The following is a 27,228-nucleotide window of genomic DNA, read 5'->3' as shown; positions in this document are numbered from 1 at the left end:
AAGCCTTCTCTGCATCCAGAAGGATCAGTACCATAGGGTCCCCTGTAGTCTCCGTTCCATCAAAAAGTGTAATAACCCTCTGGATATGATTAATTATTGATCTCCCAGCAACAAAGCCATGTTGGCTCTTGGCAATCACTTTATGTATTATAGGTCCTACTCTGTTTGCCAAGATTTTTGAGTATATTTTTGAATCTGCGTTAATAAGAGTTATGGGACGGTATGACCCTAGATGTTCTGGGGGTTTACCTTTCTTAGCAAAGATCACAATTTTAGCTCGGGACCAAGAACTTGGAGGCTGACCCCCAGAGAATATATGTATAATCAATTCCGCTAGATTTATAATGCTCTTCTCCAGGGTGTTATTGTGTTTTTTTGTTTTAAGGTGGTCCTGATGTGGTGGGTAAATTTCCCCAGTCTTGCTAGGGTCGTCGTGCTGGAATTGGAAAAGCATATGGCTGACGCTTCACTGCAAGATTTTATTCCATTGATGGTAAGGCGGTCCTGATGTGGTGGGTAAATTTCCTAAGTCTTGCTAGGGTCGTCGTGCAGGAATTGGAAAAGCCCATGGCTGACGCTTCACTGCAAGATTTTATTCCATTGATGGTACAAATCGGGCGCAATAGTCGCCGACGTTCGTCGATTAGATTCCCTCTTGTAGAGGCAGAGTCTACAGTTTGTGGCATCCCCCCTTCGGGCCCATGCAGGGTTGAAATCCACAATTGCTAAAGTGATTAATCTCATGGACTGAATTTTACTTTGGGCTAATGCAGTGAGAGCATCATTTAGGTAAGCCTGGGCTTTGCCTACCGTGTAAGAGCTATTCAGCGGATCTAAGTGTGAACTTGAACGTAGAGATTTTCAGTCTAGGTCAAATGAAATTTCACACACTTGTTTGTTTATAGCTCTTTTGCAAGCGTTCATCGGAATTTCCAGCCACGATATACTCTCTTCCACTATATTCAATGATTCGATCGCTTTGTCAAGGGTGGTGGGCCTGGTTGTGCAGGGGTCTTCAAAATAGTTCTCAGTTGGTGTTTTAGTGTGTTTGCTGGGGCTCTTCAAATCCTGAGATAGTTTTATAAAGTCCCTCAGACACATCAAGCTTGGCCTCCCCACACCTAGTTCCAGCCTTAGCCTTGCTTTCCTTGCAGACCTCGAAATTTGCAGCACTGTTTTGTATGCTTTAGATTGTGCTGGATTTAAGTAGGCATGCTGTGACCCGGGGAAGGCCAGGTGGCCATAGCTAATTGCTGGTAAAAGTTTAGCTTTTAAAACTTTTATTATTGGACAAGTAGTCTGGCTGATCAGGTGGTGGCTTAGTTGCTTAAGTAGATGTATGACCATATTAGCCTTGATGCTCTGGTGTTTCAAGTGGGCGTTCACCTTAGCCCGTTCCGTCAGCCAAAAACCCTTAGGTAATTGTATAACTCCGCCGTCTTGTGCTTTCTTTTTCTGGTAATGGGTCCCGAAAATTATGACCTTGGTCTTTCCTTGGTTTAGTGTCAAGTTATTGATGTTGTTGAAGCAATTTAGAGCAATTAGGGCTCTTTGTAGGCCCACCTTCGTGTGGTCCATTATGGCTGTGTCGTCAGCATATTGTAGCACAAGCAGCCTCATGTTTCCTAGTCTTGGTGCTACTAGGCAGGCTCCTTTGAGGGTATCCCCCAGATGTGCCGTGTATAGGTTAAAAAGAATGGGTGCCAGCATACTGCCTTGCTTCAGCCCGTTCTCCGTGATTATTTTCAGGGAAACTGTGCTGGCGCTGGTTTTGACTCTTACCCAGGTGTCTTCACTTATTGCCTTCAGTAGGTTTGGTGCAATGCCCCAGTTGTCTAGCTTTCACTATAATCTTATATGAACAACTTTATTGAAGGCTGAGCTATAATCCAAGAAGCAACAGAAAAATGGAGGGTGGTTCTTCCGGGTTGCCTGGGCTGATAGGTATGCCAGTGCCAATACGTTGTCCATGGTGATGCCACCTGAAGCCAGTCTGGTTAAGAGGTATAATGCTATTCTCTTCCACCCCTGTCTTCAAGTCCTTTAGTAGAAGGCGGTCGTAGGCCTTGGCGTCGAGGTTAAGTAGGGCGATAAGCCTGTAATTTGAATGCTTTTCGCGGTCTTCTTTTTAGGTCTCGCCTACGCAGGGCGCATGCGCTGCAGTGGCGGACACCTTTAGTAATTGATTCAGGTTTTGGCCCAAAAACATGCACTTGTTGCATGCATTGCTTTCAATGGCAATGTGTGCACGTTAGGCGATTTTCCTTGCGGGTGCGAGCTTTCAAACCATCTGTTTGTAATTAACAGATGGTTCCTGCTCGCTCCCACAATGGAAAAAGGTGCAGGCCCCATCCTCTCTTCCCTCCCCCTGCTGCCTCCTCTTTCAGTACGAGGCGCACACGCTTGTTTTTATAGTTGTGTCTGCCACTAAGCTGCACCACATGCGTTATCAAGAACAATATTGCTCTTTATGTACCGACTATGAATTGATAGCTCATTATTTTTCAATATGGAGATATATACTAACCCTACTCGATATGAAAAGTGCAATTATTTCTTTAATATACAACACTGTAGTGTAATGCCCCCTACTGTTGTTGAAATAAAACGCAGGTGCCTGGCAGCTAAGGAGACCTCTTAAGAACCTCCTTTCCGCCCCTTGGCTGCACGGTGAAGATTACAAACTAAAGGTTGCTTTATAAAGCCAATTCTTGCGAGGGATTAAAGAATGCGCCGGCACAAATGAGTTAATGGCTGGCCAATAGAAGCAGGAAAGCTCCTTAAGAATGTGAAGTCTATCTGTCACAGTGTCCAGAAATGGCGGCCACCGGAAGCCATCCGCAGCTGCTACAATGAAAGACGTCACCCGATAGCCTGACACCCGGGACATATTGTGTGGGGTCAAGGGCAACAAGTTTTAATGTGCATTTTCTCCTTGGGACAAGTAGGCTCTACCCCCTGCAGCACAAACCCTTTGGCTGCCAGTTTACAGTACCACATTGTGGCTCAGGGAAGGGCATTCTCTACAATTAAGGTAAAGTGTGTGTTATATGTAATATGTGTGTTAATGCTGTTCAAACTTGTATATATGGTTCATTAACGCAAAGCCTTTATTATTAGGGTGAGCACTAAAAGTAAATGTTTTAAACTCAGCCTGCACTACTGATGGTGGTTCCAGTATAAAAGTGTACACACATTTTTAAAGTTTAATAATATTTGGCTCTGTATAATGCACCTAGAATGCTCTGATTATATGCAAATATTTGCAGAAGCTTGAAAGCAAGAGTGATGATTCTTTGCTTTCAAAATAAAATGTTCACAAAGAAATGCACGTAAGAAAAGAAAACATTTAGCTAAACTACTGTAAGGTTTTAGGTACCGTATCTTTGCAGCATCATTTAGTAACATGTTGATGTATGTTAGTATTTTCCAAAAATATTCAGAATGGAATATCAGTGTAACCAGTTTAAATACGAATATGGAAAACGAGAACAAACTAGAATTGGCAAAGCTAGTGGGTCTGAAATTGGTAGTCAGCCTTCTGGTTTTGTCAAGGCGTGACTTGTTTAGGCATGATTTTTGTAAAACCTTAACAATGTGGGAGGTGCTGGGTCCTCACAATTCTAACAAGCATTGGCAAAAGCAAAACAAAAAAATGTGGGTCTCAGCACACATTGCCACAGCGGTTCTGGGCACTGAACCAAACTACTTTGTGTGCCAATATGCTTCTTCTAAAAGAGCAAAATACTGTCACTTACTGGGACGCCAGCTGATAGACAGAGACAGAATAAAAAACATAACAAAAGGTCATGGTTAACGCCAGGCCTAATTAGAGGCCCAATTATTAAAGAAAGTCTCAAAAGTGCATCCATGGTATATATCCTTGCATTAAGTGCATATGTACAGTTTCCATGAATTCACAAGAATTTACAGAAGTAGACCAGGAAATAGTACTCCCAGGAAATATTTGTGAACTGCATTTTAGCATGAGCAAATATGCAGGTGTAGATTTGCGTATGTGAAAATCTGAATGTTTTCAAGTTCATTTTTCCTCCAACCTCTTTTTTCCCAACCCTGGAAGAAGTGTTAAGTCTGCCACTGTCAGTAGTAAATTTCCAACCGTTCTCAGTAAGGGAACTGATTAGAGAAGAATTGGTGAAACCCTTAAAACATGCAGGTTAGTAGGTTTGCACAGACTAAAAAGGCATTCCAACCCTGGAACTACTGCTTACCACTACCTTCAGCCCCAGTATGTAGACCTGCAGAAACATAGCAGCATAAGGGAATTGCTAGTATTCAAACACTACAATGGTATGAACACTGGCATAATCAGAGAGGCTATATCAGAACTCTTATATAATGAGATTGCTGCGTACGTTGTTGCCGCATTACATGGCACAAAGGGGACAAGTGGATTTTGTTACAGGACAAGTGGATTTATTAAGCAGCCTGCCCCATGGACAAGTAGATATTTTATTAAATTCCACACCCCTGCACTACTATCAGCGAGCGTGAGGGCTGCCCAGAGAATGCGCGTGACCTTTCACACGTCTCAATCTCAAGTTAAGGGAGAGGGAAGGCACACGGGCTGAGGCAAGTTCACAACAGCTGGGGCCAGGACCAGACAATGTTTGATCTCTGTGTTAGTGTTATCAGCTGTAAATTTAGCTTGGGCTGAGCAGTGGGTGGCTGCCTGCCCTTTCCCACAAATGTGATGGTATGTTTAAAAATAAAAAGTTTCCCTTTGCCCCACCCCACATGGATAGGTGAGCTACACTTTAAAAATTTCCCAACAGTGGAACACAAGCTGTAAGCAAATGGAAACTACTCTTAAGGGGAAATCATAGTAATTTTTGTACAATGAAATAATTCCTTCAAACATTAATCTCACCGCCTGAAATGGACAGATGCGCATCCATTCCCATACTCTTCAAACCTGTTGGTGCGTGTTTCTGGCGTGGAAATGCTGCTCCCCTTCCACTTTCCAGAGAAAAGCACTGTGATCGAAGGCTGCTTTGAAGTGAAAAACTGATAATGAGGATTAAATAAGAGTTTTACTGTCTATCACTGATGTTCCTCTATAGTTTTTTTTCCAGTTTGACATACACTTTATCCCAAGAGACCCCAAAAACTGCAGTTCTAAGATTCCCTACGATGGTCCTGGTGTACCCTAGGAAAGGGTGTCTGTGGGACAACCACTGAATCATTACGGGAGGCAGGGCCCGGCCTGAGTAATTTCTAAGATTTGAACCTCCAAACAATACAAACAAGCATTGGCATAGCCAATAGGTCTCGCCTTTGGGACCTTATAAGTGTTTAGTTATCCAGCACAATATCCTTGGTGCAACAACATCAAGTGTTGCATGGCTAAACACTTATAAGGTCCCACAGACGAGGCCTATTGGCTATGCCAATGCTTGTTTGAAAATAGGGACTAGGATGGAGCCCCTCCAAGAGTCGTGAGTTATATCTCTCTGGTAATTGTAGTTGATGTAACTTCACTCGCCTCGCATGTCCAGTTCGGCTTCGTGTCGGTAAGTGTCGCAGTTTGTCCCCGAGGACTGGTTTCCGGCCTGTGTGGTTGGGCGTGGGCTCTCCGTGGGTGATGCGGCCTCGTGTATCGTCCCCTATCCACCGTTTCCCGGTGAGGGGGCGTCGAGAGCCCAGATGGAGACATATATTCGGCGGCTTTGCAGGCCTCGCTGGCTTCTCCTACTCCTCCTCCTTCCCCTCCTGGGACGTCAGCGGATCCCTTGCGCTGTGTGGGGCCTTCTAGGGCCTCACCGGCGGCTCCGACCCCGGCGCCGACTGGTTTGGATCAAGGCTTGGAGGATGTGGCCATTGGGGTGCGGCCCTTTCGGGGGCCCCCTTTCTGACCACGGCACCCCAGTTTCACCGCAAACTCCTGTGTGGAGACCCTGTGGTGTCACAAGAGGTTGCCGGGGCTCGGGTCGCATCCCCGAGCCCCTCTCGGCCCTTTGACAAGGTGATTCTGTCTAAGGCTGAGGTGACGTCGCTACGGTGCCGGCAGATGCTGGCCCTGGCGGTGCCACAGGGATCGACGGACCCTCCTCGTCTCACCAAGGGTCGAGGCTAGCGAGGTACCCCACGTCCCTCCCCAGGCCCCTCTCGTTCCTCCACGCAGGCGGCCGCCTCGTCAGAGGTCAAGCCGGTGCCGTCCCCTAGCCGCCTCAGCTCCGGTCCCGCCTCGGTCTCTGGCACTGTGTGATGCTGAGGAGGCCTGTCCGGCGTCTCCGGTGGCGCTGGACGACGATGACGACACCCTGCTCCAGGTTGTGGATTCTACAGCACCAGACAGGCGTCAGATCGTGGACTCGTCTTCGGACGTCCCCTCTTCCCCGGACGGTGGGCCCCTGCTGGTGTCTTCCTCGCCAGAGTCGGGCCGCCGCGTCCTGGCTTTTTCCCCAACGTCATCAAAGGCTGGCTTCTCACCGCGACTTTCGCCAGATGAACCACAGGTCCCCCCACTCCTCGGCGCCTCTTTCTCCCTTCCGGACCTGGCCCTTCCCCACTCCAATTGGCTTAGGGGATGGTCGCCTTAGCTTGCAGCCGTCGCCAACAAAGGAGCTGCTTTCCCCACCGCAGGGCCCTACGGAGGCGGGTGCGGCCTTTTCTCGCGCTGTTTCCATGGCTGTAGGAATTTTGCGCATGGGTGATCCGGCTGCTCATTTCCCCGCAGATCACATTTTGGAGGTTCTTCACCAGGGCTCTGGTGGGAGGGAGATGCTGCTTCCCTTTGAGGGTTCGCTCCTTTCTTCTCTGATGGGGACTTGGGGGCGCCCTGCCACGGGGATCCGGTGCCCCAACACCTTCTGCACGGCACCTTCCTACCACGTGACCCGGTGTGTATTTCCCTCCACCCCTCTGCTAGTGGGCCCCTTTTGCGGACTGCCTTTCCCTCCCTGCCGTCGCTGTTGTCTCCACCATCACGGGAGGCCCGCTGGCTGTACTCTTGGGGGCGCAATATGTTCGCTTCAACCAGTGCGTCTCGGCGGGCCCATAACACTTTGTTTCTTGGCTATGGCCACCTCTTAATTGTGGGACTCAGCGGAGTCCCTTGGATCTGCAGCTGCTCAGGAGGGTGCTGGTGTTGATTTGCGGCACCATGCATTAGATGGCGGCGTTTATACTTCGCTCCGCTCTGGACATCTCGGAGGTGCTTGGTTGGACCATGGCTTCCTCGGTTGCCCTTCGCAGCCATGCTTGGCTTAGGGACAGTGTGTTCCCGGAAAATGTTCGGGAACGGCTGGTGGATCTTCCCTTCCATGGCACTCTTTTGTCCCACGGCTCGGCAGACTCTGCCATCCGGAGGTTCTTGGCGGGGCTTTGGCCTCCTCCCCCCTCAGTGACCTGTGCGTTGATCTGGTTCTTGGGAGCTGTTCTTTCGTTGGGGCGGGTCGCCCCCAGTTGTGTGATCTGTGTGATTCCTGTGCCTGCGAGTCCTCTTTTGTTGGGACTGTGGCTCTGTTGGCTGCTGGCAGGCCCTTTTTGACTGTGTGTTTTTGCTTGGGTTATCTGCACCAGGTTGGCTCCGAGATTAGGCCTTCTGTCTTTTTCTCTTTGGTTGCTTAACAAGCCTTCTGTGGGGCTTTTTTCCTGCGGTTCTTTCTGTTGTCCTCTGCTGCGGAAGTTTCTTCCTAAGAGGGTTCCCGTGTCTTGGGACTTAACATACCCTAGGTGGGGTAGTGGTAGCTGTTATATAGCTTGTTCTATACTTGGAAGTTGTGGTCGCCTTCGGGCCGCTGCTCTCCCTGGTATTTAAGTATGTTGGAGGTGCAATTCCCTTCTAGGTGGCTGGAATGCCTTGGCGGCGCCCCAGGTAATACTTCTCTGGGGTCGTTGCGCTGTTAGCCTGGTCTGCCCTGCTGTCTGTGGCCTGGCGTCATGGCTCTGGCTCCACGTCTTTGTGTCGTGTGTGCAGATCCCTTCCTGAGGTGTGTCCGGGGTCTTCTTCGCCTTCTGGCTCTGAGGGTTGGGAGCCGAGATGGATTTCTGTTCCTCCCTCTTTCAGGCGCACCCTGGCTGGTCTTCCTGGGTGCCCCCGGGCTACTCTTTCTGCTTCCGCCTGCTTTATTGCTGAAGGTAGTAGATAGATTGGGAAACCCAATAAACCTTTGTAGGCTTGGGCAATACAATAGTAGGTAATAGGTGCCAACAAGGGAATTTGTTTGCAATTGTATTTGAATAGGTATAAGGTTATTTGAACGGTTAGTCCATCTGGAACAAACCCTACTGTGTCATTAGACAACTTCAATCAATGAATAATGTAAATGTGTAAATGTGCTGGATTTGTAAAGCGCACGGCTGCCCGTGAGCATCCCGGCGCTTGCTTAGGGAACCCGTCCTGGTATTCCCCTGTGAGAAACCCCGGCAGGGTGTCCACAAGGTGAAAGCCAGGCATCCCGCCGCGAGGGGCCGTAGTGGAGATTAAGCAAGCTATTGCCCAGAGTCGCAGAGTGTGACCCCGTGAGTTGAGTAGGCACCAGAGCGAGAATTGTCGAGTCCGTGGAATTTTAGAGCCCGAGACCCGCCGAGGCGGGGAATCGAACCCTGGTCCACGGTCGATCTCAGCTTCCGGGTCTGCCGCCTCTAACCACTGAGCCACGCTTCTCCACATGCACAAAGAACTCGGGGAAACCTAATTATTTCAAGGTACAAAATAATTTTTATAAAGCAATGATTAGGAAGGAGTACAAACATGTACATTAAGTCAGCAACCGATCATGAAAAGAAGTGAAATCAAATTATCCTAACGATTCATGACCACCAGCTATTCCAGCAATGACCTATTACCTACTATTATTGCTGAAGGGGCTGTTCTGTCTTGTCTATTGACTTCTAGCTGTGGTAGGATCAGGTGCCCTCTTCGCGAGGGTGTGTTCCTGGTAAGGGGGACTTGCCTTCTTTCTGCCGTGTCTCCTTGGTGTCTCTAGGGTGATCTTCTTCCTCTTCCTTGCCTTGCCCCTGGATGGAGGTTTTTGTTGTCTGATATAAGCGTGGGGTGCTTTGGCCTCCTCTTGCCTTGCCCCTGTTTCCTCTGCGGAGTGTGAACAGGCTTCCTCCTCCTTATTCTTCCCGCATCCCCCTTGGGATCGGTGGTGTTCTGTCTGTAGGGGTTCCCCTTGCCTGGGGGGACAGGGCCCCTCACCCTGCCCGTCAGACTCGTCCCCTATGGGACCCTCTGTTATGTCCAGGCTGGTGGGGCCCTCTCGCAGAACCTCCTTCCCCGTGGATATGGCTAGGGTATCTATTCTATGTTAAGGAATCTGCGGCTAGTAGTCTCTATCAGATGTACAAGTTACTTTCCTTCGGTATCTGCGAGGGCCCTTAGCTTGCTCTTTCGCACTCGCCTGCCTCTGGGTGCTTTGTCTTCTGTGAGTGTCCTCTTTCACTCCTCCCTATCGGGATGCTTGTTTGGTAGGTTTGCATACATTCCTTCCTTTCTGGTACTTGACTGGTAGGTTCATGGGTGCTTCTGCATCCCTACACTCTGGTGTTTGCAGTGTGGGGCCTTCTCATATTTCCCCTTTTTCCTGGGTTGGAGTTTCTGACTCCTGTGCAGTCCTCTTCTGTCCTTAACTGTTAATGGACTTTGGTTGCAGGATTCTTTCGTCTGCTGCACAGTTTTTCATATGCTTTTTTCCGTCTCCAGGGAGAATGTTGCATTTGCTTGCAGGGGCTGTGCTCTGCTCTTCTCTTCTCTTCTATGACTTTCGGTGCCACAGTGCCTGGCACTTTCCCGAGTGGGCTGTTCCCCTCCATTCGCTTCTTTTCTTTCTGTGTATCTGCTGTTTCGCACACTGTTCCGATATTCTCCCAGTTTTTGTTTCTGATGGCTCCTCGTTGTGGCGCAGAAAAGTTCTCAGAAGAAAACTGATGTTGGCTCGCCGTGGTGGGGCTTATGTGACCTCGCTGACGTCATTCCCGCGGAGGACGTCCGAACGGAGTCATGCGGTACCGCCCCCTGGCGTGCAGAGATGCTGGGGAAAAGAAAACTTTTCTGGATCCAGTCTCATGCCTGGGGATAATTCTACGTTAAGGAATCTGCGGCTAGAATCGTCTCTACCAGATACATCGTTACCCAAGGTAAGTAACTTGTAATTTAAAATTGCAAGTTTAAAAAGATTACAGTTTGATTAAATGTATAGCAGTCATTATTAAGATCATATACAACTGCAGCCTTGAATCTGCCTCAGGCCTGCATGCCATCAGGGGTGATACGCGTTGGCTGAACATGGATACTCAGAACTTGAATCACATCATTAAAAAATATTAAACATGTCAACTACCATCTCTGTGAATTTTTGTTCTTTCCTAAATGTCTTTTTTGTTATTAACATTTTGAATGATCAATGTTGTAAACATTCCAACTATATATATACGTGGAAGCAAAGAGGCCATCAGAGGGCACACCAAACCATTATACCTACAGCCCCTTAAACCCCCAACATGCAAACATTTAATTGTAGAGTATTTCTGTTGATACGGTTTACTTATGGAAGGTTGAAAACCCTGGCCATTCCCCACCAATATACCTCCCACTGCCGCTTGGAGTGAGGATTGGGATTCCAGGTTTTTTTATTTGCCCTGATTAGACGCCTGAATCCAGAATTTAAAGGTACCGTCACAGACTTAGAGTTAGCAAGGTGTGAAAACTTACAGCCTGCGAATCAAACAACCCCCCTTCCCTTTCACCCAGCCCAAAATCTACTGATGGCAAAGTGTGCAAATACAGACATACCTCATAAGGGATCGAGTATTTAATGCATGGCTGCTTGATTATCTTAGTCAAAGCACTTATTATAAGAGAACCATTGTATTCACCCAGCGTAGTGTTAACACAAGACAACTAAGATTACAAAGTGCTACCCTCAACACATTGAAATCCAATTGTATCTTCACCAGCAGAATAATCTGCCAAGAGAACTCACCAATTGAAATTCAAATTGAAAAGTTCATGGGGTAAACATTTGAGTCTCTTAATTTACTTGAGTATCACTGTTGAATGTCCACACTTACTAGTTCAAAATTCAATCAAACATTCACGGGTTGTATTCATTTTTAACTTGTCCCTGGTAATTTGCAGCTTTATCTTCTCTTTCACTGGGGTTTCTTTTGTTCCTTTCTCCATGGGAGGGGCAGATAGCAGCCCAGGGCATAAGCCTGGAATGGATTTCTATAACCCACAACTGAATAGAGATGCGAATGGAAGACAAGAAAGACAGGCAGAAAAGGTGCGTGTGCAGAGAATAAAATGAAGTAGGACATACTGAGAGAAAAAAGAGAGACTAGAAAGAGTGATGTAAGGAGAGAGAGTCATTACAGCATATTAGTTATTCTCATTATGCTTGCTTTGCGCACTTGCAGATCCTGTGCATTCTTCATGTGTTCTCCCACTTTTGGGTTGCTTTTTTGCAAAGGTATGCGTTTTTCCACCTTGACTGAATTTGAAATTACAGTTCCCAAATGCCTGACATCGTGAGAATTTGTAATTTCTATAATGTTCTCTGTGTAGGTCAGTAACAAGAGAGTGCTTGTGTTAGACCAGCTTAGGGAAAGACAAATGGATAGTGAATGATGGCAGACATTATCAGTTGAAGTCTGATGGAGAGCAGGCTGACTGACTGGTTTTGGTATAATGCTGCCATTGAAAAGATCAGTCACTGATAGAATACAACCAGTCTTCATGCTGCCACAACATCACCAAGGCACCGATTCCAAGTATGTACGTTCTTTTACATAAGGTCCATAATTTTAAATATTTACACCTTTGCAGTTTTCCCTACACATATTTTATTAGAAAAACCTGGGAAAGGATTGGCAAAAAGAAAAAACTTGCAGAAACCTGATTCAACATGTGGGTCCCACTATAGTCAGAAAACCTTGAAAAAGAGGGATGTACTAAGCATGATAAATATCCTAACCCATTGTAATGGGCATTGCCAACCCAGTTCAACAACTCTTGGAATTGGGGCCTAATGTTTTTTTTTTATTTTACCTAAAGTCCTCCACTTTCGCATGTTTAACATTTTGCTTGAAATGTACTAGGCACTTATAGATTTTTTTTAAAACACAATTTTATGGAGTTTTCAAATTTCTTAGTGCATATGTAATACATACTTTGGCAAAGATGGAAACCGTGTGGAAAGGGAAATCCAACATTCAAATGGAACAGCCATGCTGTAAGCATAAATATGGTTCCTTATACGTAATGGCTCCAGGTGATACAGCGGTCAATGCAATTGAAGATTTTTGGATCACACATATAGATAAACCGCCAAATATTGTAGGATTCGTGTTCACGTAATATTACAATAAATCAAAAACTACCCCCTGCCCCCTCGATTCTCTGGCGTTCTGATTGTATATGACTATAACAGCAGGTTGTACTCACTTGTGTGATATTAGATATATATACAAAGCATATACATTTATAATTCCCAAGCCATGAGAAAACAATAATATATCATTATACAGGTTGAGTCGGGTGAGCGAATAGAGATACGGAAGATGTGAGTAGGATGGGCCTGACCTGAGATGTCAGAGGAGTTAAGGGATCAATGGCTTTAAATGTTTCCAACATCTGATCCCACTCTATGGAGATAGGGATCCTACGCAGTCCACAAAATTCTTCGTGCCTAATAATTGCACTCTTTGCAGTGCCCCAATGTGTCAGTTCTGTGTGCCAAGGAAGTGGTGTAGGAGGAGAAGCGGATTTCCATCTCCTGGTGATGGCATGTTTTGCCAGCAGCACAGCCATGTCTGCAAATCTAAACTTGACCTTCTGCCCTTTCGTGCGTCTACACAGTCCCAACAGACTATCTTCGGTCGTCCAGACATCCGTGGCAGTAACCTCTTGCACTCTGTAACTGACTGTGTGCCAAAATACTTGCAGTTGCGGGCACTCCCACAACATATGGAGGAGGTCCGCGTCTGCCTCCTGGCACCAAGGACAAGAGAGTTGTGCATTCGGGTATATGCTGTTTAGGCGGTGCGGTGTGAGCTATATCCTACGTAAAATCATATATGGTATATATTTGAATTTAGCATTGCAGGATACTTTCTTGGAAAATTCCAAAATGAAGGCCCACTCTTTATCCGTCAGTTCCTTGTCAAAATCCATTGACCATTTGGCTTGGAGTGGGGTCAGTCATGTTCCTGAATGTGCCCTGATGCCCCTATATAACCAACGAGTAAGATGGCATCCTGCTCCCATCAGATGTATTGCATAGACTAGCTAATGGGTAGTAGGTTCGATCCCAGTAGGGGACTAGCGGAGTTTAATGCAGTGAGAAATTGTGGCGTGGAGGAGAAACAGAGTAGGGGAAACCCCTGAGCACGAGTAAAGTTATCATGATCGCCTAGAGTTCCCTCTATGAATAACGATCCAATCGTCGTCGCACCTTCTTGTGCCCATGGGGCTGTAACCTTTTTAGAGAGTAACCCGGTTGCGGTAGGTATCCCAAGCAAGGGAATGTTAGGAGAGTATGGAGAGGCACTATTGGTGTATTGTAGTGCTTTTTTCCAGTACATTAATGCTGTCTTAAGCAGGGAAGGGGCTATAGGTGAAATCTTAGCATGCAGCAGCAATAGTGAGTGAAGAGTACCCTAGTTAAGGAGATGTGTTGTGTAGCCTATTTCTTGTATATGTCGCCCTGCGAGCCAGTAAGATAACCATTTTAATTGACTGGCCATACAGTATGCCCGAAGGTTGGGCTAGACACTTATAGATGTAGTTATGGGAGAGAAGTACAGCTGCATTGTGGTTTCATTCTTAGGGACATATTTATATAGTGTGTGCTGCTCAGAGATGAACCTTGGGTCTCTGCCTCACACAATTAAGTCAAGTGGTAAATCCGGGATTCATACATCGGTCTCTGGCTGCTAAAGTCAGTAAGTACCATTGACCTATTTCTACCCATTGTTTCCATACTCAGTTACCTGGTAGAACCAGAAAGGTGACCAAACTGCACTCTTGGAGAATATGTAGTGCAAGAGTAGGTTACTTAGTCTTTACAGTAACCCAAGCCTGAATGCTTGGGTTACTGCGCACACAATAAGGTATAGATTTATCTTTCTTTATCAGACATATTTTAGCTGCATCGCTGCTAGGGAGATTATCCTGCTGTGCTGGACAGCAATAAAAACGGGTGTGGTCATGACGAGCTCAGCTCGTCAGGAGCACTGTACTGCATGACGAGCTGAGCTCGTCATGAGCATGGAAGGGGTTAAGAATGTTAGCTTAAATCTCCTTAAACTCTGCTTGTGGTGATCAAGCGTGCTTGCTGTGTTCATTCTCTGAACATTGGCAGTGGTATAGCACAATTTGCATGAGCTGGTTTTGGTTCCCAATCTACCCCTGATGTCTCAGGATTTGCTGAGATAGGAATAGGTGGAAGCAGGGAGAGCACTCCATGGTCAAAAGTAGACTGGACAAATAGAAAGCTTGTTCCAGAAAATCTGGAAGATTTGAAAAAATCTAAGTTTGGGAAAGCAGTGTAAAAACATTATGAACTCGTGTTTCCCCTGAAGTTTTGCACCTATTTGAGAAGACCTGTTACTTGCTGTCATATGTGATATCCAACAGTATAAACAGCTAGCCCAAAAAATGTGCTTGTATTTTTTGACTTTAGATTGACAGCAGCACTAGTGGTTCAGAATGGGAAAGTGAACTGGAGAATCTTCTGCATGGTGGATTGCCCTTCTCTGAACATGAAGGAATGATTACCTCTGATAGCAGCTTGGGACATCTTTCGTCTGGGAGCAAAACAAGTGCCACTGGTAAGTGCAGGCAGAAGATTTTCCATTTTAAAATACAAACTGAATGCTTGCTGTTGTCGAGAACTCACTAATTATTTAAACAGCTCCATGTTTTTACAAACATCCTTCTGAAACAAAAGAACAAAAACAAATCATAAACTTAAATGGTCCGTTATTGTGCACACAAGTTTCTAACCTGCTTGATACTAAACATGTTGCAGCTTGGCCTTTCACTTCGATTCTTTCCAATGAAGAGAGTCCTGGCAAAAAAAGAGTGCAGAGCTCGAGGTAGCCCCTTAAAAAAGGGACAGTGGTGGATGCTTCACAAGGTTGTTGGGATTCTGCCCTACAGATTGATAGTCACAAGTATGGACTCTGAGCCAATATATCTTCCATCCAACAGTCCTTTCTGCAGTGCTGTGCACTGCTCTAACTGATTGAGGTGTCAATGCATTATGATGAAGCGAGACCATGCCTCGTACTGTGAATTCTCATGGCGCACATCTGAGCTCCACCCCATCCTCTTTTGTATGGACAGTGCCTGACCTCTTACCACCAATATTAATTCTACCTCGGGAGCTGGGTTTCACAGCTAAAGCATTTTCGTATGTACTGAATACTTTGCTGGTAAAGATCGGTTTTAAAATCTGTAAATATTTTAAATCGTCGTTTTACTTACCAAGCAGACCGGACACTCGTGTGCGAGATTTGCATCTCACCGAAGCTCCCTGCACCCGATCTTTCATTCCCGGCGCAGCCGATTAAGGCGCTGACGCTGTGAGTCAAAGGGTCGTAGCCGCCATCTTACTGGGAGGAAAGGGTTGCGGTCCAGCTGCAGGACGCCTCCCACCCTCCTCCACACTGTATATAAAGACAATGCCTTGCCGTCCGCGCAGCGGGCGCGCCGGTGGCGCGCCAAAGGCAAGCCCGTCTGCGCCCGTCCGCACCGGGCCCAGGGCCGTAACCCCTGGTCCTGAAAGTGCAGCTCATAGCATCACCTACTCGACCACAATGCTGCACGACCTTCGCCCACCTCCTATGAGTAACTGCATAAAGCATGACCATGATCTTGCCCTAGAACTAACTATGCATATATGTCCCCACTGTAAGGCCATCATACCTTTGGTAAACAAAATAACCAATTCTAGCAAAAAGAAAAACCCAAAGATTACCACGATAGAGCTTACTAATGTTCGCTCACTAGGAAAGCACAGACAGGACATAGCTGATCTGGTTAGGGACAGGAATATAGATATGCTGTTCATGACCGAGACGTGGATGGATAGCACGTCTGACCCAGACCTAGTCATCGCGGTCCCCAGTGGCTTCAAGGTCGACCGACAGGACAGACAGGGCAAAAGAGCGGGCGGGCTAGCTATAATCGCTCGCAACACCTACATAGTTAGGACTTTTCCAATTCCCTCACCTGTGAAGCCATGCAATTTGCCATCAATCTGTCCCCGTCCCATAATTTCAGAGGTATGCTCCTATACAGACCACCAGGAGCACGCTCAAGATTCCTTTCCGATCTAAGCACCATCCTGGAATCTCTAGCAATTGAAGAGTCACTAACGGTACTTGGTGATCTCAATTTTCATCTAGAGAAACCAGATGATAGGGATACGCTCTCTCTTCTATCAGACATGGAAACCCTGGGGCTCCCTCAATTGGTTAACTCCCCAACCCATGATGCCGGTCACATCCTGGACAGCATCTTTTCCAATCTAGAGGATATACATATAACTGATATCCTCCCGCTCCCATGGTCTGACCACCATGTAATTCTTGGTACAATTACAACCAATGATGCCCCCACTGCTAGCGTATCAATTCCCAGTCGCGAACCTTTTAAGGCTTGGAAAGATATAAACAACACAAGCCTAAAACTCTTACTTGAAAGTACCCAGCCTATCTTATCCACTGATCCTAACACAGCCACCAAGCAATACCAGGTTTGGTTAAGTCTTGCCACGAATTCTCTGGTTCCTCTTAAAACAGTGACCAGAAACAGGATGGCCCCTTCGGCACCTTGGTTTACCAAAGATCTCAGGAATCAGAAACAACTCTGTAGCAATAGGGAGAGGCATTGGCGGAAATCTTACAATGAAGAAAGTAAATCCCGCTACAAGGAGATGCTTGCTAAATACAAATCTATGACCACAGATGCTAAGAGGAAGTATTTTAGCGAACAAATAGAGAAAGCTAAGAATTCCAACAAACAACTCTACGATATCACTAAGCAGCTAGTAGGGAATACCCCTGACTTAAACCCTCCTCCCTCTCAATCCCTCTGTGACGCACTGGCAAATTTCTTTTTCACAAAAGTTAACGATATCTATTCAGCTTTCTCCTCCGATACAAATAACCCCACTTATACCATAAATTCCACCCCTCCCGTTTCCTTATTCACCCAGTTCAGAGACATTATGGAGGCCCAAACAGCGGACATTATCACTGCCATCAAATCCGGCTCAGCCTTGTACCCGTGCCCTTTTAAAATTCTTCCCCCTGTTATGGACTCCTTGATTACGGTCATCACTCAAATCTGCAACTCTATGTTTAGATCAGGCATCTATCCGAACATACTCAAAAAAACTCTCCTAAAACCACTCTTAAAAAAGCCACATCTAGATAAGGACGATCTGAAAAACTAACGACCGATAGCCAGTCTCCCATTCTTGACAAAAGTTGCAGAAAAAGCGATGAATTCCAAGTTATCAGAATTCATCGAGGAACATGTCCTATTGGATAGTACCCAATTTGGATTCCGTAAGTTCCACGGCACAGAAACCGCCTTGATCAAAGCCGCCGATGACATCAGAGTCATTCGAGATCAAGGAGGAACAGCAGTACTAGTGCTACTAGATCTAGCTGCAGCTTTCGACACGGTCGACCATTCGATCCTGGTCGATCGTGTTGAAAAAATGGGCATTCAACAGGCAGCTAAGGATTTATTGGCCTCCTTTTTGTCCGAAAGAACTCAGGCTGTCACCCTGGGAACGTTCCAGTCGACTAATCTGTCTTTGCCATGCGGGGTCCCACAAGGCTCATCCCTGAGTCCGACACTCTTTAATATCTACGTGTCGGACCTTGCCAAAATCATCAAAGCGCATGGGATGAGCCTTACCTCATATGCAGATGATACTCAGTTAGTCCTGGCCATCAAAAAAATGGAGAAAGGGTGGCCGAGAGCTTTAAAGCAGGTATGCTGGCAATTGGAGTCCGGATGGCCTCCAATTGTCTAAAGCTCAATTCCGAAAAGACGGAGGTTGTCATATTTGGACAATTAACCCCAAGTTGGTCCGCCCGCGTGGTGGCCCGCGTCTTTCGGAACCCTGCCCAAACCTATTCCCAAAGTAAGGAACTTGGGAGTTGTCTTCGATGACAACCTTAACTTCGTTGCTCATGCCAACCAAACAGCGGCTACAGCCTTTCATAAACTGTGACTAGTTAGGAAAATCATCCCCTTCCTACCTGATAGTGCCGGCAAAACCCTGATAAGTTCCTTGGTGTTATCCTCACTGGACTATTGCAACGGCCTTTTTGCCAATGCTCAGATCCGTGTAATCAACAAAATGCAGACTATACAAAGTGCGTCAGCAAGACTCCTCGCCAGAATTCCCAAACATAAGCCCATTGCTGATACAATCAGAAACTATCACTGGCTCCCAATCAAAAACCGGATCAAGTTTAAGACTCTATGTATCGTATACAAAGCACTGCATAAGCAAGGACCTCAGTTCCTTAAAGACCAGTTGACACCCTTCTGCCCCCCCAGATTACTGCGATCCACTACCCTTAATGAACTAGTGGTGCCTCGTACCAAGACCGTCTTTTGGGGAGACCGCCGGTTCATGGTCACGGCACCAAGACTGTGGAATACCTTGCCTCAGTCGATCAGGACCAGTCACTCTCTCTGGTCATTTCGAAAAAAGCTAAAAACTTGGCTGTTTAATCAGTAAACCCTCATGAACCAGCTGTGGAGAATGTTGCAGAAGTCGCAGCGCTGAGACGCCCAAGGGCAATTGTTCGTGCTTAATTAAATGTCATAAATAAATAAATAAATAAAATAAATAAAGTCAGGAGGAGAGTCTGCTGATCTCCACTCTGTTCTCTTTACTAGTTCTGTGATCCCATCCTTCGCCCTCATGTTACAGGGTATCAAGGGGTTGGTAAGTCTTTGTAACCCCACGCCATGAGAATTTGGAAAAAGAGTTCGATTACTGGAGACTCACTAACCTTGTCCTCTCATTCCCATGTCTGGGGAGGTCTAGAGAGTGCGTTAAAACTCCCAGGGTTGTCTTTTAATCATTAACCCCTTCCCTGCGGGGGGTTTTCACCTCCTGTGCGTGGGGGAGGGGGGCCGCGCGCGGCGCCGAGCTCAGCTCGTCATGAGGCACAGCGGAGCTGCCCTCGTGACGAGCTGAGCTTGTCACAGACACACCCGTTTTTCAAACGTTCAGCACAGCGGGGAAATTATCCCCGCGTGCGAACGTTCCAACGGCCGTGACGAGCTCAGCTCGTCATGAGTGCAGCTCAACCGTGCTTCATGACGAGCTGAGCTCGTCATTAGCACGCAACGGGTTAATGAAGACTGTACCCTCAGTGCTCTAGTGTTGGAAAGTCATGTGAGTCATGACTATCCCTTCGCTGTGGAGTCCAGTAATCCACCTCCCCCTTCTCAATTGTGCTGCTTTTGTTGCATGGTTTCTGCCTATGCCCACCACCCTTCCCATAGTGGTCAGCACTGCATCCAGGTAAGGGGAGCAGAGCAAGGTATGCATAGCATGTATTGCTGAGCTATACCCTACTTTTCTTATGAATACTTCTAACCTCGGTTTCCTCACATTGTGAATTTCCTGAGGCCTCAGACTGGGTACGGAAGATTATCATAGCAACTTCCACACACATCGGCAGCTAGCACCGTGCAGCTCCTTGTTGGATCCGTTCCAACTCAGATGTGACATTGGTCCACTATATCTGCTTCACCTCTGTGTGTTGGCATCAGTTTTTTTCTTTCAGTCTCTTGCCCTGATCCGGTGTTCGTTCGCTCCAGTGCTTTAAATGGGAAAAAATAAGTGCAGGTACTCATTAAAATGAGCTAGAGGTGTGGCAAGTGGGAGCGGCTATGGGCGGGGCTAAGGCTAAGTTATGATACATAATGACTTCTATACCAGTTGCAGCACATATCAAAATTCAACAAAAATGCATTTATGTTTTCAAAACAGGTTATATCATTACACTAAATGAAAGTCAAACAGGATAATATGTTAAAAATGTCCTTGTTTTGTAATATTTGCAACTTCTTAATGTCATACTGTTATTTGTTGTTTGGCACAATGTTATATATCCTCAAGCGTGCACACACAAAGAAACAAGCAGACGTACACAAAAGCGGCTGAGCTAAGGACAACAGAAGCGCCTTGGCTGTCAGACAGCTTCTTCTTGGACAACCTAGTGCTCACCAGCACTAGCAGCCAATAAGCTTACCTTTCATGAGTACTGGTACTCTCCTAGGCAGTAGTGAAGTGCCGGTATTAACAGTAATAAAAATAAGAAGTGCCAGTACTCCGTACCTGTGAGTACAGGCCTATTTAAAGGACTCCATCAACCCTTTTCCCTACGGCCAGGCTCTTTCTGGTTCAGTGTCTTTACATCCACATCTACTCTCCATTCACGATTAACCTCTCATTTCTACCCAGCCTCTAACCTTCTTTCCCTGGTCTGCCCCTCTTACTGCCACCTCTTGCTTACTTTCTCCACAAGTCTCTTACATTTTGTCACTGTTTTCCCCCCACTTGCCTCCTCTTCTCCCCTCCATTATGTACCCATACCATAAATTTGACACCTGGCCAGTAATTTGTTGTCCTATATTTCATTATTTGTGTTGATAGAGCACGCTTAGTGTTGAGGCCTGTATTTTCGAATAAAGGCTTGCAAAAAAAAGAAAACGTGCTAAATCAGGATTGATATTTTTCCAGTAAATAAAAGCAGACATCATTTATTCACTTCAAACATACAAAACTATTTCCGAGCTGTGTGTGTGTGTGTGTGTGTGTGTGTGTGTGTGTGTGTGTGTGTGTGTGTGTGTGTGTGTGTGTGTGTGTGTGTGTATGTGTGTATGTGTGTATGTGTGCATGTGTGCATGTGTGCATGTGTGCATGCGCGTGCACGCTCCTCTGCGTCTTGTAAATTCTGCAGGGCATAGTTTTAAACTAAATTTCAGGCATGTAGTTCATCAATAGCTAAACCAACCAGATCCATTGCTAGTTGTCACGGGAGCTCATTTCTGGAGTGCTGCAGCGTTCCCTGCTATTCATTGCTCTTAGGAAAGGGCTACTTCCACACCTATGGATCCATGGCTGTTATCATGTAAATGCAGCCACACAAAGGAAAGCAGCTCCTGTGCTGAAAAAAACAAACATAAAAAAACAGCTTTGGGAAAGATGGACTGGACTACTGACCGGCAACCACAGGCCAGGCCATTTCACGCAACTGACAGAGAGGGAGGACAAGGGGGCGGGGGCTAAAGCACTTTCCGCAGAATGGTTGTTGAACGCCTAATCAACAGTGCAGGGTCTGCCTAGACATTGTCCTGTTAATCACAGCGGTAAGCAAGCCCTCCCCAACCCCTGCAGTGTGCGGAAATTCTAATGGGCGCTAGCAGTGTCTCTGCAAAAGGCTCCTTCAGCGGCTCCGTGCGACTGCGAAATCCAGAAGAAGAGCAGCATTTGTCCCACATTGGAGGCAATACCAAACGTTAGCCTGAAATTGCCATCAACCAGGGTACCGGTACTCTCCCTGACTAAAGAAAAGTGCCAGTACTGGTGGCTAGAAAATTTGGAAGTGCCGGTACTCAGTACCGGTGTGAGTACCGGCCCATTTAAATCAATGGTTCGCTCAAATCTGTCACACCTGACAAAGTTTTCACCCAATTATTTTTTCCAGTGTGTAAGGGACATGGCCTATGCAGAAAACCACAGGGTTCAAACTGTGCAAAGGCTGCCAGAAACAAATGTCTGCGATTGACCCTTACAAGGTCTGACTCTGGTGTCTGGGCTCCAAGCTTGAACAGGCATTATGCGACAAATACGCCAGAATTAATCCAAAGGCAATCTTGGATGGCAAGGCCAAGTTGTTTGTCGCAGAACATCGCTGGAAATCGAAGAAGACCAGTTCTCAGTTGAGGGTACGGATGTGCTCCTGCTCCCATGGCCAATCTCATGAATGTTTATCATTGTAGAGGTACAGGAAAGTTTAAAAAAATCCCAGAAAAATAAGAAATCTAAACACTGTTTCCTGACTTTCTTCCACTCTCACCATTTGGAGTTTTTTGGCCCCAAACGTTGTCTCCCACTCTGGAACTGGGCTCTACCCTCCTCTCAATTTGACCTGACTTTGCTGTCCTCATGATGATGGCACAGCAGATACAGGAGTTCAAGGAGGCTATAGTCAGAAACTTTGGTACCCAACTGAATCCCTCTAGCTCACCTTCAGGCCCTAAGGATTTGAGGTGACATCCAGTCGGTCTCCTGGCGGTGCCACTGGGTCTCACTCCGAGGTCAGTCCCAGCTTCAGGATCGATGTTGATACTTCTTTTGGCGCTGCAACCCACACTGCAACCCAGAGCGTAATGCCGGCACAGACTCCAGTGATGCCTGAAGGGAAGCAGATAGACCTTTTGGACTTAAAAAGCAAACTTAGAGTGACTTCCATCGTCATTGCATTGTTCCTATCAACACTCTGGTCCAGAGTTGCTTCTGCAACGATTTATGAGACGATAGCGAGGATGCCATTAACCTACATGACCACGAAAACCTATGGTTATGATACATCGCCTAACACTTGCCTCCAGTCACTATTTAACTAATGTGGCTACAGAAGAGTGTGCCTCCATCACCACCTTGAAAACCCTCAGGGGATCCTGCCTTCCTCCTCCTCCCCCAGCCCTCTCCAGAAAATCTAGTGGTACTGGCCTCCACCAGCTGGTTAAACCTCAGTGCGTTCTCTACAAACCCACTGATAGAGAGTTGAAACCCATGGAAACATTTGCATTGGGCATGTTCTCCTTAGCTAGCTGTGCCTTAAGATGAATCAGCACTAGCTGTCTCCTGGGGAAATACTTGCATGCATTATGGGACATAGTAGTGGATACCTTTGTAAATAGTAACAGATGATGTTCAGCCCAACCTGTAGCAAATCATACAGGATGACCAATACGTGGTGAATACTCCATAAGATCAGGCCTGGACCCTACCGACTATCTGTGCACAGCATTCAGGAGCAGTGTGGTGCTTCAACGCCACGTTGGATCTGCTCCACCGTATTTTCGAATATTTACTAATGGACATGCTACTAGATGGAGCTTGTCTCTTTGGAGACAAAGCAGACTAGCCCTAGGTCACTTTACGGACATCAAAGTGACTGCAAACTCTCTTGTGTGGTTACCGCCGGTACAGCAGTTTGGCCAGCAGTTTCACCCCATTCAAGGCTTTGGAAGGGGATACCAGTAGATGCACCGTCAAAGTATGCCTCAACAGCAACAGTCCTCCCAAGCCTTTAGAAGCAGAGGCCAGAGATCTGTACACCAGCGTCCAGGCCCCCTTGGGAACTATCTATCCAAACGCCTAACACCTTCCCTGCAGCCCTGCAAAACCACTTAGTCTCGCACTGCAGCACACCAGTCAGAGATTGTATCACCTTTTACCAAAAGCATCACATCTGACTATTGGGTGGTCCAGGTCTTGCAGAACAGTAATTCCCTTCTGATACATCCCCCTTGACATACATCCCACACCACAATTCTACTTGGTGAACAACTTGGCCATCCTTCGAGAAAAAGTTCCAGCTCTCTTGGCAAAGGGAGCCAAAGAGAGGGTGCTGGCATCAGTAAACGGCACTGGTTGTTATTCCCTTTATTTTGTTGTGCCAGAAAAGAATGAATCTTCCTTTGGGAGGACAAGTTTAAAATGCTCACCCTGACCCAAGTCTTGTCTGCCCTGGATCCAGTAGACTGGATGGTGGTCCTAGATCTGCAGGACACATACTTCCACATTCCCATCCTGCAGTCCCACAGATGTTAACTGCAGTTTCAAGTAGGCCAAAAAAAACTGTTAATTTTGGTGCTCCCTTTCGGCCTAACCAGTGCATCTCCGACGGTCGCAAATGGGGATGGTGGTGGTCGTTGGCCTTCTGAAGAGGTTGAGTATCTGAGTCTTCCCATACCTCGAAGACTGGTTGCTGAAGGCGAGCTTGCCTACAACTATAATTAACCACTTCTAGATGACAGCCAAAATCACACCTACTCCTTCATAATGGCTCACTGTCATAGGTACAGAAACAACAAAAGAGGGGACTACCGGTCGACAAACATAGAGACAAGAGAGATTGGATTGAAAGTTGTGGGACTCAGAGCAATACAAATTCAGCCTCACTGTGTTGAGATGAATCCCATCAGCCCACCACAATGGCAGGGCATCGTCATCTGGGAATAAGCATACATTATAAGAATTGGTGCAGCCCACACCTCTCCAGGGGGAACCAAACTGCACTCAATTCACAACCAGTGATCGATCCGACCAAAATGAAATCTCAATCAGTGGTGCTGATGATTTGCAGTGCAAGAGAAAGTGAATGTGAAAATTTTTAAAATGACTACTGGGACACAAAAGCGGATTTAATAGAAGGTATCCTAGTGTCAAGATTAAAAACACAAGCTGATAGTTTGAAAAAATAACCATCTATAGCAATAGGACATAGGTCGACATGTTTCAGCCTTGTATGTGGCACGAACCTGGCTTTCGTCAGGACCAAGAAGTGTTTACGCTACTGCAAAAATACTACAACATTACGTGAGAAAAAATCATAAGTATAATAGGAAACTATTGAAATTGTTGTTAAAATACACCCTACCAGAACCTGTTTTCCACAGATACATATTAGTTTTCGTTTTCACTGGAAGTGCAATTTCTTTCCTAAAACGACAAATGTTAAGGTGATTAGTATTATGCTCTGGTACACACTGATCATACCAATCTCTGTCTCTTTTCTAATACTGTCTTAGATAAATTCACAACAGTAGTTAGCCCAATCTGTAGCTAAAAATGGTACACTCTAAGAACTCAGTAAATATATTAATAGGTAATCACCCAGCTTTATGTGGGAGTAAGCCTGACCTCACCCGGCAACTGCTCGGTAGATGAGGGCTGCTCTGTATCATGGGTACAAAAGATCACACAGGAATGAAAACCTCATGTGCCCATTTCCCTTTTTGCATAAATTAAAAACCTTGATGTTGACACAAATATAAACTGACCATAAGCCCACAGCGAAGGCCCAAAATTGATAGAAAAGGACTCAGCTTCATTCAGGAAAAACCCTTTCAGACCCCAATCAAGAGAACCTCTTTACTATGTCATAACATGTAACAGTTATGCACTTCTTAATGCTTATATATATATTATCAATAGGCACTGCCATGGTTTGAAGAAACAATATAGCGCTTTGTCCTAAGTGGCTCTTGAGATAGGCAGGGTCAGTAATACAAACAAGTGACAGCGGCGAGTCAAGCCAGAATAAAACAAACAAACATGGAGGCCCTCAATCACTCACCTGTCCGTCGGTACCCCTGGCAGGAACCAAGCCAAAGGGGAGGTAACCAGGCAGCAAGTAGAGTCTCCTTAAATAAGTCTGTTGATAGGATGATTGGCAACACGTGTCCCATGACTTTCAATCCAATCTCTCTTGTCTCTGTTTGTCGACCGGTAGTCCCCTCTTTTGTTGTTTCAGTGGTAGTTGGGGAACGGAGACTATTGGGTTGTTAAAAATTATTTCCCTAGGACCCTCTTTTGTAAATGTGTTTTGGTCACTGTCATAGGTGCCATCCTGGACATGGTGCCTTGAGCCTTCCCTCCTCCTCAAAGAATTCAGCACATTCGAGCACTGATCCCAATTGTTTGACCTTTCATCTGCATCTCATTTAGAGAGGCCTCTTGGCTACCTGCATGCGAACCAAGCCTGGTGGCACATGTTGGCTAGGCAGTGAGTTTTGAAGTCTTTGTGGGCTCAGCACCAAAGGAACCTGTCGGATTCCATTCAGGTGTTGAAGGAGACTGTGGAAGACCTGCAGTGGTGGCTGCTAGACTGTAATTGGACTGATGGCAGACCCCTCTCCCTACTCCACCCAGAGCTAGTGGCTGTGACAAATACATTGTTGCTGGGTTGGAGAGGTCCTCTGGTAGAGGTGGAAATCAGAGGATTGTGGTCTCTGGTAGATGCTCACTTCCATAATAACTTACAGAAGTTGTGAGCGATTCACTTGGCACTGAAAGCTTTCCACACAACAATCAAGGGAGCAAGGGAGAACATGGCGGCCGCAGGCTAGCGCGGCTCGCACGCCCAGATTCGGCTCTCCACACTCCCACCCCACTCTGCCCAGCGATGGCGGTTTCCAGATGGAACATAATTTAGGGGAATCGGTACGATAGGATGCGGCTACAACGTACAACAAAGAAACTGGGCTGAAAACAAAGTACGAAGTACGAGAATCATTGGGAGTAAAAGCTTTTTTTGTGTAACTCGGTGCGAACTAACCTCTGGTCTCGATCGATGTGCCTGCTTGCTGCGACCCGCCCTCTCCCCACCGTGTTCCTGCCTCGGTGGAAACGAGCAGCCGTGGAGCTCAGGCGTGGCCGCACGGCGGCTGCCCGGGTGCTCCGAGGAGCCGTGGTTGCAGAACGGAGGAGGGGGGGCTTTGCAGAAGACCACGTCGCAGTACTGAATCTGGGTAAGTCAGCCAGCGACTTTCATGCAGCAGCAGGCTTGAATGTGAGAGGAGGAACTCCAGCGTGCTCGGATGACACAGCAGACCTCTGGTCAACAGATTGTAAAGCAGCCAGAAACTCCAGTGCGGGAACCGACTCTGAAGGGAAGAGTAAGCCCGTGTCTTTAAGGTGCACTAGGAGTGGGACTAAGAAATCAGATAAAGGGCCCAGGGGATCAAAAAAAAAAAGACCGCTTCAGGGCTGCTCCACGAGAGCAGGGCAGAGTGTAATTAGTACTGCTACTGGGGGGAAGGAACATATTTCAGCAAAAGGCAGTGTCCCCAGGGAGGCGCTTAAAGACATTAAGCAGAAGGGGGCAAAAAGTCAACCCCCAAAGAGATCCAGCGGCATTACACCATCTCTACGCTCATTCTTCAAAGATCTGCCCTAAGTATTGGATATTACATCGGAGATGGCGACTGCAGTAGCAGGGAGCTCAAAGGCACAGACAGCTTCAACGTCAGTAGTTGCACCAACACCTACACCCAAGTTTGATACCAGGTCGACGGAGATAACTCCCATTAGCCAACCCTGTACCCTGTACACTACCTAAAACAGTAACTGGGTTAGTGGAGCCCTCCGCGCTTGTTAACGATACAGAGGTCGCTGCTGTAAGTAACCAGCA

The 27,228-nt window shown here is 46.6% G+C and overlaps 1 protein-coding gene across 1 annotated transcript in view; it reads left to right on the top strand.

Annotated features, from left to right (window-relative positions):
• The window catches only part of TAF1B (TATA-box binding protein associated factor, RNA polymerase I subunit B), a 913,471-nt gene that overhangs the window by 207,009 nt on the left and 679,234 nt on the right, over positions 1 to 27,228 (top strand). The window contains exon 6 of the mRNA XM_078647821.1: positions 14,655 to 14,802. Coding sequence (XP_078503947.1) covers positions 14,655 to 14,802 — 148 coding nt within the window. The remainder of the gene's footprint in view (positions 1 to 14,654; positions 14,803 to 27,228) is intronic.

The sequence above is a fragment of the Lissotriton helveticus genome, chromosome 6, assembly GCF_964261635.1.
Source record: "Lissotriton helveticus chromosome 6, aLisHel1.1, whole genome shotgun sequence".
Taxonomy (NCBI): domain Eukaryota; kingdom Metazoa; phylum Chordata; class Amphibia; order Caudata; family Salamandridae; genus Lissotriton; species Lissotriton helveticus.
This window is presented reverse-complemented; position numbering and strand designations above follow the sequence as displayed.